The following is a 14015-nucleotide window of genomic DNA, read 5'->3' as shown; positions in this document are numbered from 1 at the left end:
CTTTCACCCAAAAGTGCCTGGAGGGTGTCACGCGAAAGCCCAAGACACACAGGTTACTAATACTACTGGGAAGCCTACGTACTGCCACGGCCCGAGGAAACGTGCCTAGAAATCATGCTTTAACGTCTGTGCCGAGGCAGAGCCGACAAACAGGCCTCACAAAAGCGCAGCTCTCCAGCTACCCGTCTCTGGTTTCAATTAAGCTCTGCACAGATGACGCACAGCAAGCCCAATTCACATGTAAAGCCAACAGGCAAAAACAGGTGGATGGGGGAGGTGAACTCCCCATGTGAGCCCCCCAGAGTCTGACCCTCAGGGAGCCATCCTGACTCTGGCAACACAGAACTGACTTTGGCAAATGCAATGGAAAGCAAGAGCCATGCCACGGAGGACCCCTTTGGCAGATGGGGATGGAGCTGAGGGACGGAATGGAAAGCAGCACACTGCAGGAGGACTCTGAGGGAGAGAGACTGCGTTCGACTAGGGTTGTAGCCTAGTAAGTCTTAGGCCTGGCCTCCATTAGCAAATTCGGTCTGTTTAACTAAGTAGTCAGGTATGTGAAAAATCCACCCCCTGGGCAGCGCAATGAAGTTGCCCTACTACCCTGTGTAGAATTCTTCCATCGGCCTGGGCACTGCCTCTCAGGGAGGTGAATTACCGACACCCCTGGATTACTCGTCCCACCGTCGCCAGTAACACCTGCACTGAGGTGCTACAGCTGTGCAGGGGCCTGTGCCCGTCCGAAGGGTAGAAAACCCTTCATCTCCAGAACGAGATTTGACTGCTGCTGTATTCGGAGCTCTGGGTTTCACTCTCTTACTCAGCACGAGCTTGAATCTGTCTGCGTCAGGAAATACAGCTGGGTTTACTAGAGACAGAGTGCAGTGCTGTGTTGGCCAAGTGTGACGCCTGAATCATAACCTTCCGGGTGTGCGCCTCCTTGGCTGGCTGCTCGCCTGGTCATTTCTGAGCGCCCAGCGACAGGCTGTTACAGGGGAACGCTCTTCAAAAGAGTGTGGGGATTTGGGTGCCCTCAAGGTAACCTGCACAGCAAGCTAGGCCTGGCAGAGTCCCGAGGAACGTGTCTGAGTGTTGCAGGCTGGTGCTGTACAGAGCTACCACACTGGAGCGGGGCGGGAGGGGTAACAAGGCACAATCGGAGCTGCCTGAGAAAGGGGAACGCCTTCTCAGAGCCTCTTGGGGCTGACGGGTGTGTGAGAACAGCCCTTCCCTCCCAGCCAGAAGCAGGCAGTGACAAGGTGCCAGGAACGATAAAGAATAAAAGTCCAACTTGGGCAAAGCTCAGCAGTGGTGAGACTGTGATTGGGGGGGGCTGTACACACTTGTGGCCCTGGGCCCGCTCCGGTCGGGCAGTCACTGGTGGCCGTGTTGGGCTGGGGTGACCCCTGCTGCCCATGCTGCTCTGCAGAGATTGGGGGTGTCTCTGGGCACAGTCCGGGGGGGGTCCCTGAGGGGGGCACGTAGGCCATGGCCCAGCAACTCACACCTGGCATGGGGAAGGGGCTTGAAGAGAGGATGGGGTGTGGCTACATGGGGGGATGAGTGACGGTGGCTGGGAGAAGGGGCGGGCTTAGTGTGGGGAAGCCTGGAGGAAGCAGACGAAGACCAGTATTGGGGGTTTAGGGGCCTGTGAACCCCACCCCACAAGGGAACTAGGGCTCTGCCCATCCTCCTGGGTCAACATCGAGCTTGTGCTGGGCTGGATCTCGGAGAAGCAACAAACCTTCTGTTCCACTGGCCGGCGGCGAGTCCCCTCTGGCTGCGGATGGGGTGCAGGGTCGGGGTCCCCGACGCGCCGTTACAGAGACACAAGTGTTTGGACTTACTCTTGTCCAATCCACATCTCTGTCCCTTACTCTACAGCGCGGGAACGTGAGCAAGCAGCTCCACATGCAGATCAGGGCCGCACTGCGGGCACAGCCTCAACTACGTCTCCACCTGCCGCGCCGGGACCCATTTTCTGGCCCGTTTAGTGGGTCTAGTGCGGACCCACTAAATCCGCCGCCGAGGGTGCCCCCGGTCAGCGCTAGCTGGCCAGGAGTAAGGGAAGCCGACGGGAGCATTTGCTCTCATCGAGCTGCTGTGGGGACGGCGCCGAGCTCAGCTTACGGTAACGTTATTCGCAGAGCCGGGGTTGCGGGCCTTACGCCGACCTTCTGGGTCGAGAACAGACCCGGAGTCAGCGACTCTTCGGTCCTTTCCTGACAATGGAGAAGCGGGGGTGGCAGCACCATAACCCAAGGCCACACCAGGACAAGGGGGTTTCTGGTCAGTAATCTGAGGGGGGGACGGGCGAGCCCCCAAACTGACTGCTATTCCACCCCACACGCTCCGCTGGGCGCTCTCTGCGCCGAGCCCCTGCCCAGGAGCTGGCGAGTTCACCCGCACAACAGTGGCCCATGTTACTTCCCAGCCTCTCACACCACAGGAAGAGCTGGGGGGGGGGGTTGTATTTTCTACACTTAGAGCCGCGGGACTGGAGATGGGAAGGGAGCTATTGGAAGGCCCCACTCTGCCACCTGTGCAGAATGCTGCAGAGTCCTGTGTTCAGACACGTCCTAAATGCCTCAGCCAACAAGGCTTCTGCGCTTCCCCTCACGGGCAGCAGCGCTTCCCCCACCGCTCGGCCTCCATGCCCTATTCTCAACCTCACACAAGTCGCTCTCATCCCTCTCGTGCCCTCAGGGCAGCCCCCCCGCTGGGCGTGGCCAGCTGCGGACAGACAATACGGAAACACCCGTGTCCCGGGGCCTCGGAACCCGCAGCGTGGCCAGGTCCCAAGCCCAGGCAGAAAAGGAAAGGAAATGTTTCATGTGGCCGACAGGAGCAGAGAGAAGCCTGCTGGGCCCAGCTGGGTGTCTGGGGCAGGTGTCCCTTACACTGCCTCACTCCAAGCTGGTCCAAGGCCTCTGCGGCGCTGGGTCACGGCTGCGGGGAATTGCAGACAGGCACAGAGCGACATGGGGGAAAGCACAGGCAGCTAAGCTCTCCTTTTACCTCTGTCCTTCCCATTCGGCAGCTTTTCCTCTTCATCGTCGGCTCCTTCCTCGGCTTCAAAAAAAAAACAACACACGTCAGACACGGGTAGGGGACGAGGCTCTAGAAGGGGCTTTGCTGCAGGCGGGAGGCTGCTACACGGGCGTCCGAGCCTCGCACTGGAGGGGGAAAGGGCTGGGCTGGAGTGGGAACTGCAGAGCGACCATGCTGGAACTCTTTCATGGTGCCGTGGCAGGTCCACCGGCCCCAGTGTGTGCGCCGTATTCCGACGGCCTTACTGACCCCCATTTCCACCTTCCCCCCAGCCGGGGCGGTGCCTGAGGTCGTGCTGGGCCCCATGGAGCGGGGACCCAACGGCCTTCAAAGAGACTCAGCGACAGAACTCAAACATGGGACACGGGCACTGGGGCAAACCCAGAGCACAAGGGTGCTTTACCTGCTCGGGAACCCCTTGCTTTTGGGATGTCCCCCCTGCTCAGGCGGGCACTGCCTGTCACTGCGAGCTGGAGACTGTTGCCACCCACTGAGACAGCACACATGCCTTCCATCTCCTCCTGGCCCTTCCTGGAGCTACACTACGGTGGTGCCCCTAGCCCTGCTCAGCAATGCCCCAACACACTGGGGGCTCTGGGCAGGGAGCCGTGTAGACTCTGCTCTGGAGAAGATGAAGGAGACTGAAGAGGTGGATGATGCCGGCAGTGGACCTGGCTGTGAGAGAACAGTCTGCATTGGCCAAAGGGAGACATGGACCCCATGAGAAGGTCACCGCGCATTCGGCCATGACAGGCCAGAGGGGAGCACTGATGGTGACACGCCAAAGGAATTTCCTGAGGTTGGGTAACAGATACTGCAGAAGCGGTGAGGAGTCCTGGGGCACCTCATACACTAACCCAAGTGCTGGAGCATAAGCGTTCGTGGGCAAAGACCCACTTCGTCAGATGGCCCACGAACGCTTATGCTCCTACACTTCGGTTAGTCTCTAAGGTGCCACAGGACTCCTCGCCGCTTTTGCAGATTCAGACGAACAGGGCGACCCCTCTGATGCCTGACAGTGATACTGCAATTTGTGTCCAGAAGATGAGGTGGGAAAAGCTGAAGAACCCAAGGCTTTCTTTGCCTCTGTCTTCACGGACAAGGGCAGCTCCCAGACAGAAGCACTAGACAGCGCAGTACGGGGAGGAGGTGGGCAGCCCTCGGTGGTAGGGTTGTCAGGTGTCCGGTATTGACCCGGATAGTCAGGTATTTTTGCCTCCTGTCCGGTAAAAACATTCAGAAAATACCGGACACCTAAAATGTCCAGTACTTGCTAATTTTTTTTCCCTGCCAGGAGGCAAAAATACTGCACATCTGGCAACCCTACACACACGGAGCAAACGGGCCCAGCCTCCCTCTCCCGCCCACCCCGCTTACCTGGTTCTGCAGGGGAGCTGTCTTCTGGCTCAGAGTAGGAAAACAAGATGGCTGCCAGCTGCCTATTAAAGCCAAAAAGCCTGAAAGGCATTTCTTAAAGGGGCCATGCTGTTTTTTTAAATTTTTTTTTTTTGTTTAATAACTCTCAGGGTCCTTTTTTTTCCCCCCTCAACAACTTTTTTGGTCTCCCCCCTTTTTTTTTCCAACAGAATTTTTTCCCCAGTGGGTTTTTTTGGGGGAGAGGGGTGTTCGATATTTTTGGTTAAACCATCTGGCAACCCTACTCGGTGGGCAAAGAACAGGCTAAGAAAAGCTAGACATACATGAAATCTGGACTCATAGATTTGTGTATCCGAGGGTGCTGAGGGAGTTGGCTGACGTCATTGCAGAGCATTTGGCCATTATCTCTGAAAACTTGTGGAGATTGGGAGAGATCCCGGATGATTAGAAAAAGGCAAATGTAGTGCCCATCTTTAAAAAAGGGAAGAAGGACAATCCAGGGAACTACAGACCAATCAACCTTACCTCAGTCCCCAGAAAAATCATGGAGGGGATCCTCAAGGAATCCATTTGGAAACACTTGGAAGAGGGGAAAGTGATCAGGAATAGTCAACAGGGATTCACAAAGGGCAAGTCGTGCCTGACCAATCTGATTAGCTTCTATGATGAGGTAACTGGCTCGGTGGACATGGGGAAGTCAGTGGATGTGATAGACCTTGACTTTAGCAAGGCTTTTGATACGGTCTCCCACAATATTCTTGCCAGCAAGTTAAGGGAATGTGGATTGGATAAATGGACTGTAAGATGGATAGAAAGATGGCTAGACTGTTGGGTCCAACGGGTAGTGATCAACGGCTCGGTGTCAGGTTGGCGGTCAGTTTCAAGTGGAGTGCCCCCAGGATCAGTTCTGGGACTGGTTTTGTTCAACATCTGTATTAATGACCTGAATTAGGGGATGGGTTGCACCTTCAGCAAGTTTGCAGATGACACTCAGCTAGGGGGAGAGGTAGATATGCTGGAGGGCAGGGATAGGGTCCAGAGTGACCTATACAAATTGGAGGATTGGGCCAAAAGAAATCTGAGGAGGTTCAAAAAGGAGAACAGCAGAGTCCTGCCCTTGGGCGGAAGAATCCCAAGCATTGTTACAGGCTGGGGATCGACTGGCTGAGCAGCAGTTCTGCAGAAAAGGACCTGGGGATTGCAGTGGATGAGAAGCTGGAGATGAGTCACCAGGGCGCCCTTGTAGCCAAGAAGGCGAATGGCATATTAGGGTGCATTAGGAGGAGCATTGCCAGCAGATCCAGAGATGTCATTATTCCCCTTTATTTGGCACTGGTGTGGCCACATCTGGAGTATTGTGTCCATTTCTGGGCCCCCCACTACAATAAGGATGTGGACGCATTGGAGAGGATCCAGCAGAGGGCGACCAAAATGATTAGGGGCCGGAGCATATGACCTATGAGGAGAGACTGAGGGATTTGGTTTGTTTGGTCTGCAGAAGCGAAGAGTGAAGGGGGATTTGAGAGCAGCCTTCAACTTCCTGAAGGGGGATTCCAAAGAGGATGGAGAGAGGCTGTTCTCAGTAGTGGAAGATGGCAGAACAAGGAGCAATGGGCTCAAGTTGCAGTGGGGAAGGTCTAGGTTGGATATTAGGAAAAGCGATTTCCCTAGGCGGGGGGGAAGCCCTGGGCTGGGTTCCCTGGGGAGGGGGTGGAATCTCCATCCCTAGAGGTTTTTAAGTCTTGGCTTGACAAAGCCCTGGCTGGGCTGATTGGTTGGTCCTGCTTGGGGCAGGGGGCTGGACTCGATGACTCCCTGAGGTCTCTGCCAGCCCTAGGAGTCTATGATTCTAAGACCAAGGGCAGCCAACCAACCCTTGCCATCTAGAGCATGGAGGACTGAAGCTATGGTAACCCTGTGGAATCTCACTTGCTTGATGAACTTGCTGAGAGCCCAGAGGTCTAGAACAGCCTTAGCTTTGCTTTAATGTTTGGGGATCAGGGAAAAGAGTGAGGGAACTTACTCTGTGAGCTCTCGGGTGAGGCAAGCCTGACCCTCCTGAGAGAGCACAGACTCATGAGATGGGTCCCTGAAAAAGAAGAGAGCAGGAGCGTAGGGAAGAGGAGGTGGAAACAAATTGGACTAAATATCCCAGATCCAGAGCATCGAAGACACAGTCGTCTAAAGATATTTGCTCCCAAAGGCTGAGGAAGTGGCTAATCTGTTTTCAATCTGGGAAGGGCCGGGTAGATCCAACCTGAGAAGGGCCGGGTAGATCCAGTCCGGGAAGGGCCGGGTAGATCCAACCTGAGAAGGGCCGAGTAGATCCAACCTGAGAAGGGCCGGGTAGATCCAACCTAGGAAGGGCCGGGTAGATCCAACCTAGGAAGGGCTGGGTAGATCCAGTCCGGGAAGGGCCGGGTAGATCCAGTCCGGGAAGGGCCGGGTAGATCCAGTCCGGGAAGGGCCGGGTAGATCCAACCTGGGAAGGGCCGGGTAGATCCAACCTGGGAAGGGCCGGGTAGATCAGTGCTGGTTGCTGAGGATGTCCTTGGAAAACAGGCCCTAAGGTTGTTTCCTGCAGAAGGCTGAGGGAACGATTCGCTGGTGGCAATGTTAAATGACCTTCTTGTCTGAAACTTCTGTCCCCTAGAGGCACAATATCACCGAGGAGAACGAGGTGACAGTAGTTCTTGTTTGTGACAGTAATCTGAATGCTGCTGGAGGGCCTGGTACTAACACTTCCTGGAGGGAGGAAGGAAATAAACCCCAGAGAACAGAGCCTCATGTCCAAACCTTCAAAAGGGTAACTCCTCCTCGGTCTCAGAAAACGCACACTGCAGCAAAGGGCAGACTTCCAGGGCTGTGCTGGATACCAGGGGCTATCCTGGAACGAAACAGCCAAGATGCCTTGCTCTTGAAGACTGCAGTGGTCACTGTGCTGGAAGGATCAGCCATTCGCTTGAGTCGCCTGTAGCGAGGTCTTGCTGCAAGTGAGCACGCGGCCAAGCAAATTCACACTTCTCTGCAGTTCCCGGCAATGCGAGTTTAGGCATCACTTGCCGCTCCGAGAGCTGGCTTGTTATTCAGCCTGGAGAGAAGCAGTAGGGCACGTTATTCCCATGGCATCCAGTCTCAGGTTCTGTTTCCTTGGGGTAGATTACAGCATCCTTGCGGTGCCCTCTCATTAACTGCGTGACAGTCCATAAGTTGGGTGTGGCCGTGAGCAGACGCTCTCCGGCTCCTAGGAAGCGACAGGACACTGTTGGGCTGTTCACTTGGCTACTGGGGCTAGCAGAGCTGGCCCGTGCCACACAGATCTGGCTGCTGGTAAGAAGGCCTGTGTCAGAACCTGGGGACTAGCGCCCACACCTGCAGCCAGTAGCGGGGTGCCCGGAAGCCCGGGAACACTGTGGGGAGTAGAGGGCCACAGGCAGCACTGCCCCCTCATGGGACAAGTGCCCAAAGTGAACCTTCGGGGTTGCCTCAGGAAGGTGTGTGGGCAACTTACCAGACTGCTCTGCGGCAAACCCGGACTTTGCTTTGTCTCCTGATATCCAGGCTTCAACACCAGCCTGCTTTCAACTCTGTCTCCTGAGTCCAGCCCGGTGCTTCCTTGGGTCTCCGGTCTGACACACCAGCCTGACGCTACCCCCGACTCCCGCCCCTCGTGGTTCTAGCCCGGCGTGTGTCTGTCTCCGGTCAGTGACACCGGCCTGACGCTACCCCCGACTCCCGCCCCTCGTGGTTCTAGCCCGGCGTGTGTCTGTCTCTGGTCTGTGACACCGGCCTGACGCTACCCCCGACTCCCGCCCCTCGTGGTTCTAGCCCGGCGTGTCTGTCTCCGGTCAGTGACACCGGCCTGACGGTACCCCCGACTCCCGCCCCTCGTGGTTCTAGCTCGGCGTGTGTCTGTCTCCGGTCTGTGACACCGGCCTGACGCTACCCCCGACTCCCGCCCCTCGTGGTTCTAGCCCGGCGTGTGTCTGTCTCCGGTCTGTGACACCGGCCTGACGCTACCCCCGACTCCCGCCCCTCGTGGTTCTAGCCCGGCGTGTGTCTGTCTCCGGTCTGTGACACCGGCCTGACGCTACCCCCGACTCCCGCCCCTCGTGGTTCTAGCCCGGCGTGTGTCTGTCTCCGGTCAGTGACACCGGCCTGACGCTACCCCCGACGCCCGCCCCTCGTGGTTCTAGCCCGGCGTGTGTCTGTCTCCGGTCTGTGACACCGGCCTGACGCTACCCCCGACTCCCGCCCCTCGTGGTTCTAGCTTGGCGTGTGTCTGTCTCCGGTCAGTGACACCGGCCTGACGCTACCCCCGACTCCCGCCCCTCGTGGTTCTAGCCCGGCGTGTGTCTGTCTCCGGTCTGTCACACCGGCCTGACGCTACCCCCGACTCCCGCCCCTCGTGGTTCTAGCCCGGCGTGTGTCTGTCTCCGGTCAGTGACACCGGCCTGACGCTACCCCCGACTCCCGCCCCTCGTGGTTCTAGCCCGGCGTGTGTCTGTCTCCGGTCTGTGACACCGGCCTGACGCTACCCCCGACTCCCGCCCCTCGTGGTTCTAGCCCGGCGTGTGTCTGTCTCCGGTCTGTCACACCGGCCTGACGCTACCCGCGACTCCCGCCCCTCGTGGTTCTAGCCCGGCGTGTGTCTGTCTCCGGTCAGTGACACCGGCGTGACGCTACCCGCGACTCCCGCCCCTCGTGGTTCTAGCCCGGCGTGTGTCTGTCTCCGGTCTGTGACACCGGCGTGACGCTACCCCCGACTCCCGCCCCTCGTGGTTCTAGCCCGGCGTGTGTCTGTCTCCGGTCAGTGACACCGGCGTGACGCTACCCCCGACTCCCGCCCCTCGTGGTTCTAGCCCGGCGTGTGTCTGTCTCCGGTCTGTGACACCGGCCTGACGCTACCCCCGACTCCCGCCCCTCGTGGTTCTAGCCCGGCGTGTGTCTGTCTCCGGTCTGTCACACCGGCCTGACGCTACCCGTGACTCCCGCCCCTCATGGTTCTAGCCCGGCGTGTGTCTGTCTCCGGTCAGTGACACCGGCGTGACGCTACCCGCGACTCCCGCCCCTCGTGGTTCTAGCCCGGCGTGTGTCTGTCTCCGGTCTGTGACACCGGCCTGATGCTACCCCCGACTCCCGCCCCTCGTGCTGTGTAGCTGGGCCCTGAGAGACTAACAACAATATATAGAATCATGAGCTTTTGTGGGTAAGACACTTTGTGAGATGAGTTGGAGTGGAAATAACAGAATGCGAGAGCTATATAACAGCAGAAGTAGTATCTGTCAATTGTAGGACCCGCGTTAAGGAAGCTAATGGAATGGGCTGGTGGTGTCCCATTCATAGCTTCTCATGTGAAAATGCAGATAAGGCAGGGGAAACTGGCCTGGTAATGCATTAACCAGTTAATCTCTTTATTCAAGCCCATGGTAACAGTGTCAAATTAGCAGATGAATTCCAGTTCTGCCGTCCCTCTCTCTAACTGGCTAGTGAAATTCCTTTGCAGAAGGTTGGCTACATTCAAATCCGTGACTGAGTGACCAGACAGGTTACAATGTCCCCTCCAGGCTCCTGTCTGTGACCAGTTCTGATGTCGTGTCCATTCAGAGGCTGTCCGGTTTGGCCAACATGCATGCCAGACGGGCACTGCTGGCACTTCCCAGTAGTATGACTGGCACCGCAGACACGGGGTCTGGTCCAGAGGGGGGATCCCCTATCGGTGCTGAGAGGTCAGGATTCAGACCCCACTGATCAGTCTACTCCTGATCCCGAGGATGCTGGTACCCAGGTGGGTTTTGCAGACAGCGCCGAGAGAGAGGAATTTTGGCATGGATCCAGTGTGCAGAAGTGCTCTGTCTGGAGCCTGCCCCTTCATTGGTTCTGGAGCCGAAAGCAAATCTCTGCCCCAAAGTGGGAGACAGCAACGGGCCCGGGAGCTTCACCAACGTCCCGAGTTAGCGGGAACGCCAGGGCTGCTAGCAACGCTAGCCTGAGCTGCCAGCAACTCTTTCCAGTCCATGGCACTGAGAGCAATGCGGCTGGTGTTTCTGGGGATACCTGACTTGAGAGCAGTCCCAAGGATGGCTCTGGAGTCTCTGGCATGGCACTAGGATTCTCCCAATGAGGTCCACAGGGAGGCCCTGCTCTGGATGAAGAGAATAAATCCCTCCTCCATTTCTGGCACTCCCGTCCACTCGGGGAGTCCTCTAGGCGGGATGTGGCAGTGCTGATGGCTTCTTTCCTGCGCTCATGCCCGATCAGAGTCCAGGGGTCTGTCCCCAACGCCCACAGAGGCAGAGGATACCAGGAAGCTGAGAGGCTAAGGCAGGTCGTACAACCTGGCCAGTAAATGGTGCTGAAGAGCTCTTGCAGTCTGCATCCTCAGCAGAGCAGCAGACACTGCGCCGCTCTCTGAGGAGGATTTTGCCGAGGCACAAGCAGCGTGTGGGTCACTGTGGGGATGGCCAATGCTCTGGAAAGACACAAAGTCCTGAGGGAGCTGTGTTAGTCTGTAACTTTAAAAACAAGGGAGGGTGCTGTGGCCCCTTAGACACTAACAAAATACAGAGAATCACCAGCTTTCAGAATGTGTTTTACCCGCACAGCTCCTGATTCTGCACGTTTTGTTGGTCTCTAAGGTGCCACAGGACTGAACTGGCCAATCTAACACTATGAGAGACTGAATCACAAACCGCGCCGCAGCAGGGAACCACGGAGACACTGGGACTGAAGCCACAGGTGGTAAAAAGGAAATGAAGGGGTTAGGGCAGTGTCGAGAGGAGCCCCAGGAGGTACAGGGCACGCAAGCCATGCTGAGGGGCACTGCGGGGCCAAATCGTCTCCAGTTTGCAGTGCACAAGGGAGCAGAAGACAGGCCTGCACCCACTCCAAGAATAAGATCTGCTCAGGAGGAAATTGGACACCCTTTTATGGAGAAAACTTGACGTTAAGTACTGACATTGGGGAGCCTATGCTGGCGCTCCAGCCCTACTGCCCCTCACCCAACAGATTTTTCTGTGGGTCAGCATCCCCCGACCCAGAAAAGGTTCCCCAGCCCTTCTCTGCTCTGGAGCCTAAGCCTGTGAGTGCTGAGAGACCTCCGCATTCATGGAAGTCATGGGGGGGAGGGGGGAGGGAGCTGTTCCAAGAAACACACGTGCTATGGCTCCCAGGGACAACAAGGACGTGCATGCTGATGGGGCAAGTGGAATCACAGAAGGGGCCACCAGACTGTCCAGCCGGATCTCCTGCAAATCACAGCCCCCCCCGACACGGCACCAGAGTATCGGAGCCCCCCAGAGACTAGCTAGTGCATGTCTCAGGGAGGGACCACAGAGCCCCAGAGGCTGCAGTGGCAGGGACATGACTGAGCTGGAGCTAGATAATCCCGACGAGAGACCTGCATCCACATGCTGCAGAGGAAGCCAAACAGCCCCACAGGCCCTGCCAATCCGGTCTGGGGGGATTCCTTCCCGACTCCATGGAGGGCGATCCGTCAGACCTGAGCATGTGGGAAAGAGCAGCGAGTGGGAGGATGCTCCGTTCCACCGCGGCGCCGACGCCATGATGTGTCCGAGAAAGAAGACCAAAGCCTCCCCAGAATATGCGGGGGTGGCCCTTCCTGAGCCCTGCAGATGGCCAGCTGAAGCCGGCCCCTGACGCATGAGGCTCTAGGGACACAGGACAGACACTGGAAGTGAACTCCAGGCTCACTTTACTGAGCTCCTTATGTTAAGGAGCGTGGGCAGAAGGCAAGTTCCTTTTCCCCGGGGGTGGTCGTCTCCGTACGTAGCTCTTCTAGTAACAAATCTTAGCAGCAGCTCATAGTTACCGCAGGCAGCGATTCCTTCCCCGGGCCCACGTTTTAAAAGACAGGTTCCATTTCCCCAAACCGGAACTTGCTGGTCCGACAACAGCCCTAGTCTGGCAGGACCATGCATGCTCCTGGACCAGAGAGCCCCGGGAGCCTAGTAGCAGGAGGACAATGCAGGAGCAGGGACAGCCTGAAGCAGTGGGAGGGGGCGGGGGCTGCCCTTTAGATCGGGGAGAGTTCCTGCCGCCTTGAAAGAAGCGGTGCTAAATCCATTCCTTGAGAATCCGTCCCAATCCTGCCCATCTATAAAAAGGGAAATAAGAACGACCCAGGAAACTACAGACCAGTTAGTTTAACTTCTGGGCCAGGGAAGATAAATGAGCAAGTAATTAAGGAAATCATCTGTAAACACTTGGGAAGTGGCAAGGTGCTAGGGAACAGCCAGCATGGATGTGAAAAGAACAAATCGTGTCAAACCAATCTGATAGCTTCCTGTGATAGGATAATGAGTCTGGTGGATAAGGGAGAAGCGGTGGATGTGGTATACCTAGACTTTAGTAAGGCATGTGATACGGTCTGGCATGATAATCTTATCAATAAACTAGGCAAATACAACTTAGATGGGGCTACTATAAGGCAGGTACATAACTGGCTGGATAACCGTACTCAGAGAGTAGTTATTAATGGTTCACAATCCTGCTGGAAAGGTATAACAAGTGGGGTTCCGCAGGGGTCTGTTTTGGGACCGGCTCTGTTCAATATCTTCATCAACGATTTAGATATTGGTATAGAAAGTACGCTTATTAAGTTTGCAGATGATACCAAGCTGGGAGGGGTTGCAACTAATCTGGAGAACAGGGTCATAATTCAAAATGACCTGGACAAATTGGAGAAATGGTCAGAGGTAAACAGGATGAAGTTTAATAAAGACAAATGCAAAGTGCTCCACTTAGGAAGGAACAATCAGTTTCACACATACAGAATGGGAAGCGACAGTCTGGGAAGGAGCATGGCAGAAAGGGATCTAGGGGTTATAGTGGACCACAAGTTGAATATGAGTCAGCAGCGTGATGCTATTGCAAAGAAAGCCAACATGATTCTAGGATGCATTAACAGGTGTGTTGTGAGCAAGACACGAGAAGTCATTCTTCCGCTCTACTCTGCGCTGGTTAGGCCTCAATTGGAGTATTGTGTCTAGTTCTGAGCACCGCATTTCAAGAAAGATGTGGAGAAATTGGAGAGGGTCCGGAGAAGAGCAACAAGAATGATGAAAGGTCGAGAGAACATGACCTATTAGGGAAGACTGAAGCATGGGGTACAGATCACAGCTGGAGGATTCTCTGCATCTTGGGGTCTTCAAAGTATTTGAAGGCTTCAATATCTGAGATATAGGTGAGAGGATTATTCTGGGAAGGGTGGGTGAAATTCTGTGGCCTGCACTGTGCAGGGGGTCAGACTAGATGATCATAATGGTCCCTTCTGACCTTAAAGTCTATGAGTCTATGAATTGGATTTGTTTAGTTTAGAAAAGAGAAGATTGAGGGGGGACATGAGAGCCGTTTTCAGGTATCTAAAAGGGTGTCATAAGGAGGAGGGAGAAAACTTGTTCATCTTGGCCTCTGAGGATAGAACAAGAAGCAATGGGCTTAAACTGCAGCAAGGGAGGTTTTGGTTGGACATTAGGAAAAAGTTCCTAACTGGCAGGGTGGTCAAACACTGGAATAAACTGCCCAGAGAGGTTGTGGAATCCCCATCTGTGGAGATATTTAAGAGT

General features: G+C 55.9%; 1 protein-coding gene across 10 annotated transcripts in view; it reads right to left on the bottom strand.

The window, feature by feature from the left end:
• DTNB (dystrobrevin beta) overlaps positions 1-14015 on the bottom strand; it is a 321996-nt gene that overhangs the window by 8391 nt on the left and 299590 nt on the right. For all 10 annotated transcript variants that reach the window (XM_075923216.2, XM_075923210.2, XM_075923214.2 and 7 more), the window contains one exon: positions 3019-3072. In XM_075923216.2, coding sequence (XP_075779331.1) covers positions 3019-3072 — 54 coding nt within the window. The remainder of the gene's footprint in view (positions 1-3018; positions 3073-14015) is intronic.

Source organism: Pelodiscus sinensis, chromosome 3 (assembly GCF_052426305.1).
Source record: "Pelodiscus sinensis isolate ZL-2025 chromosome 3, ASM5242630v1, whole genome shotgun sequence".
NCBI lineage: Eukaryota > Metazoa > Chordata > Testudines > Trionychidae > Pelodiscus > Pelodiscus sinensis.
This window is presented reverse-complemented; position numbering and strand designations above follow the sequence as displayed.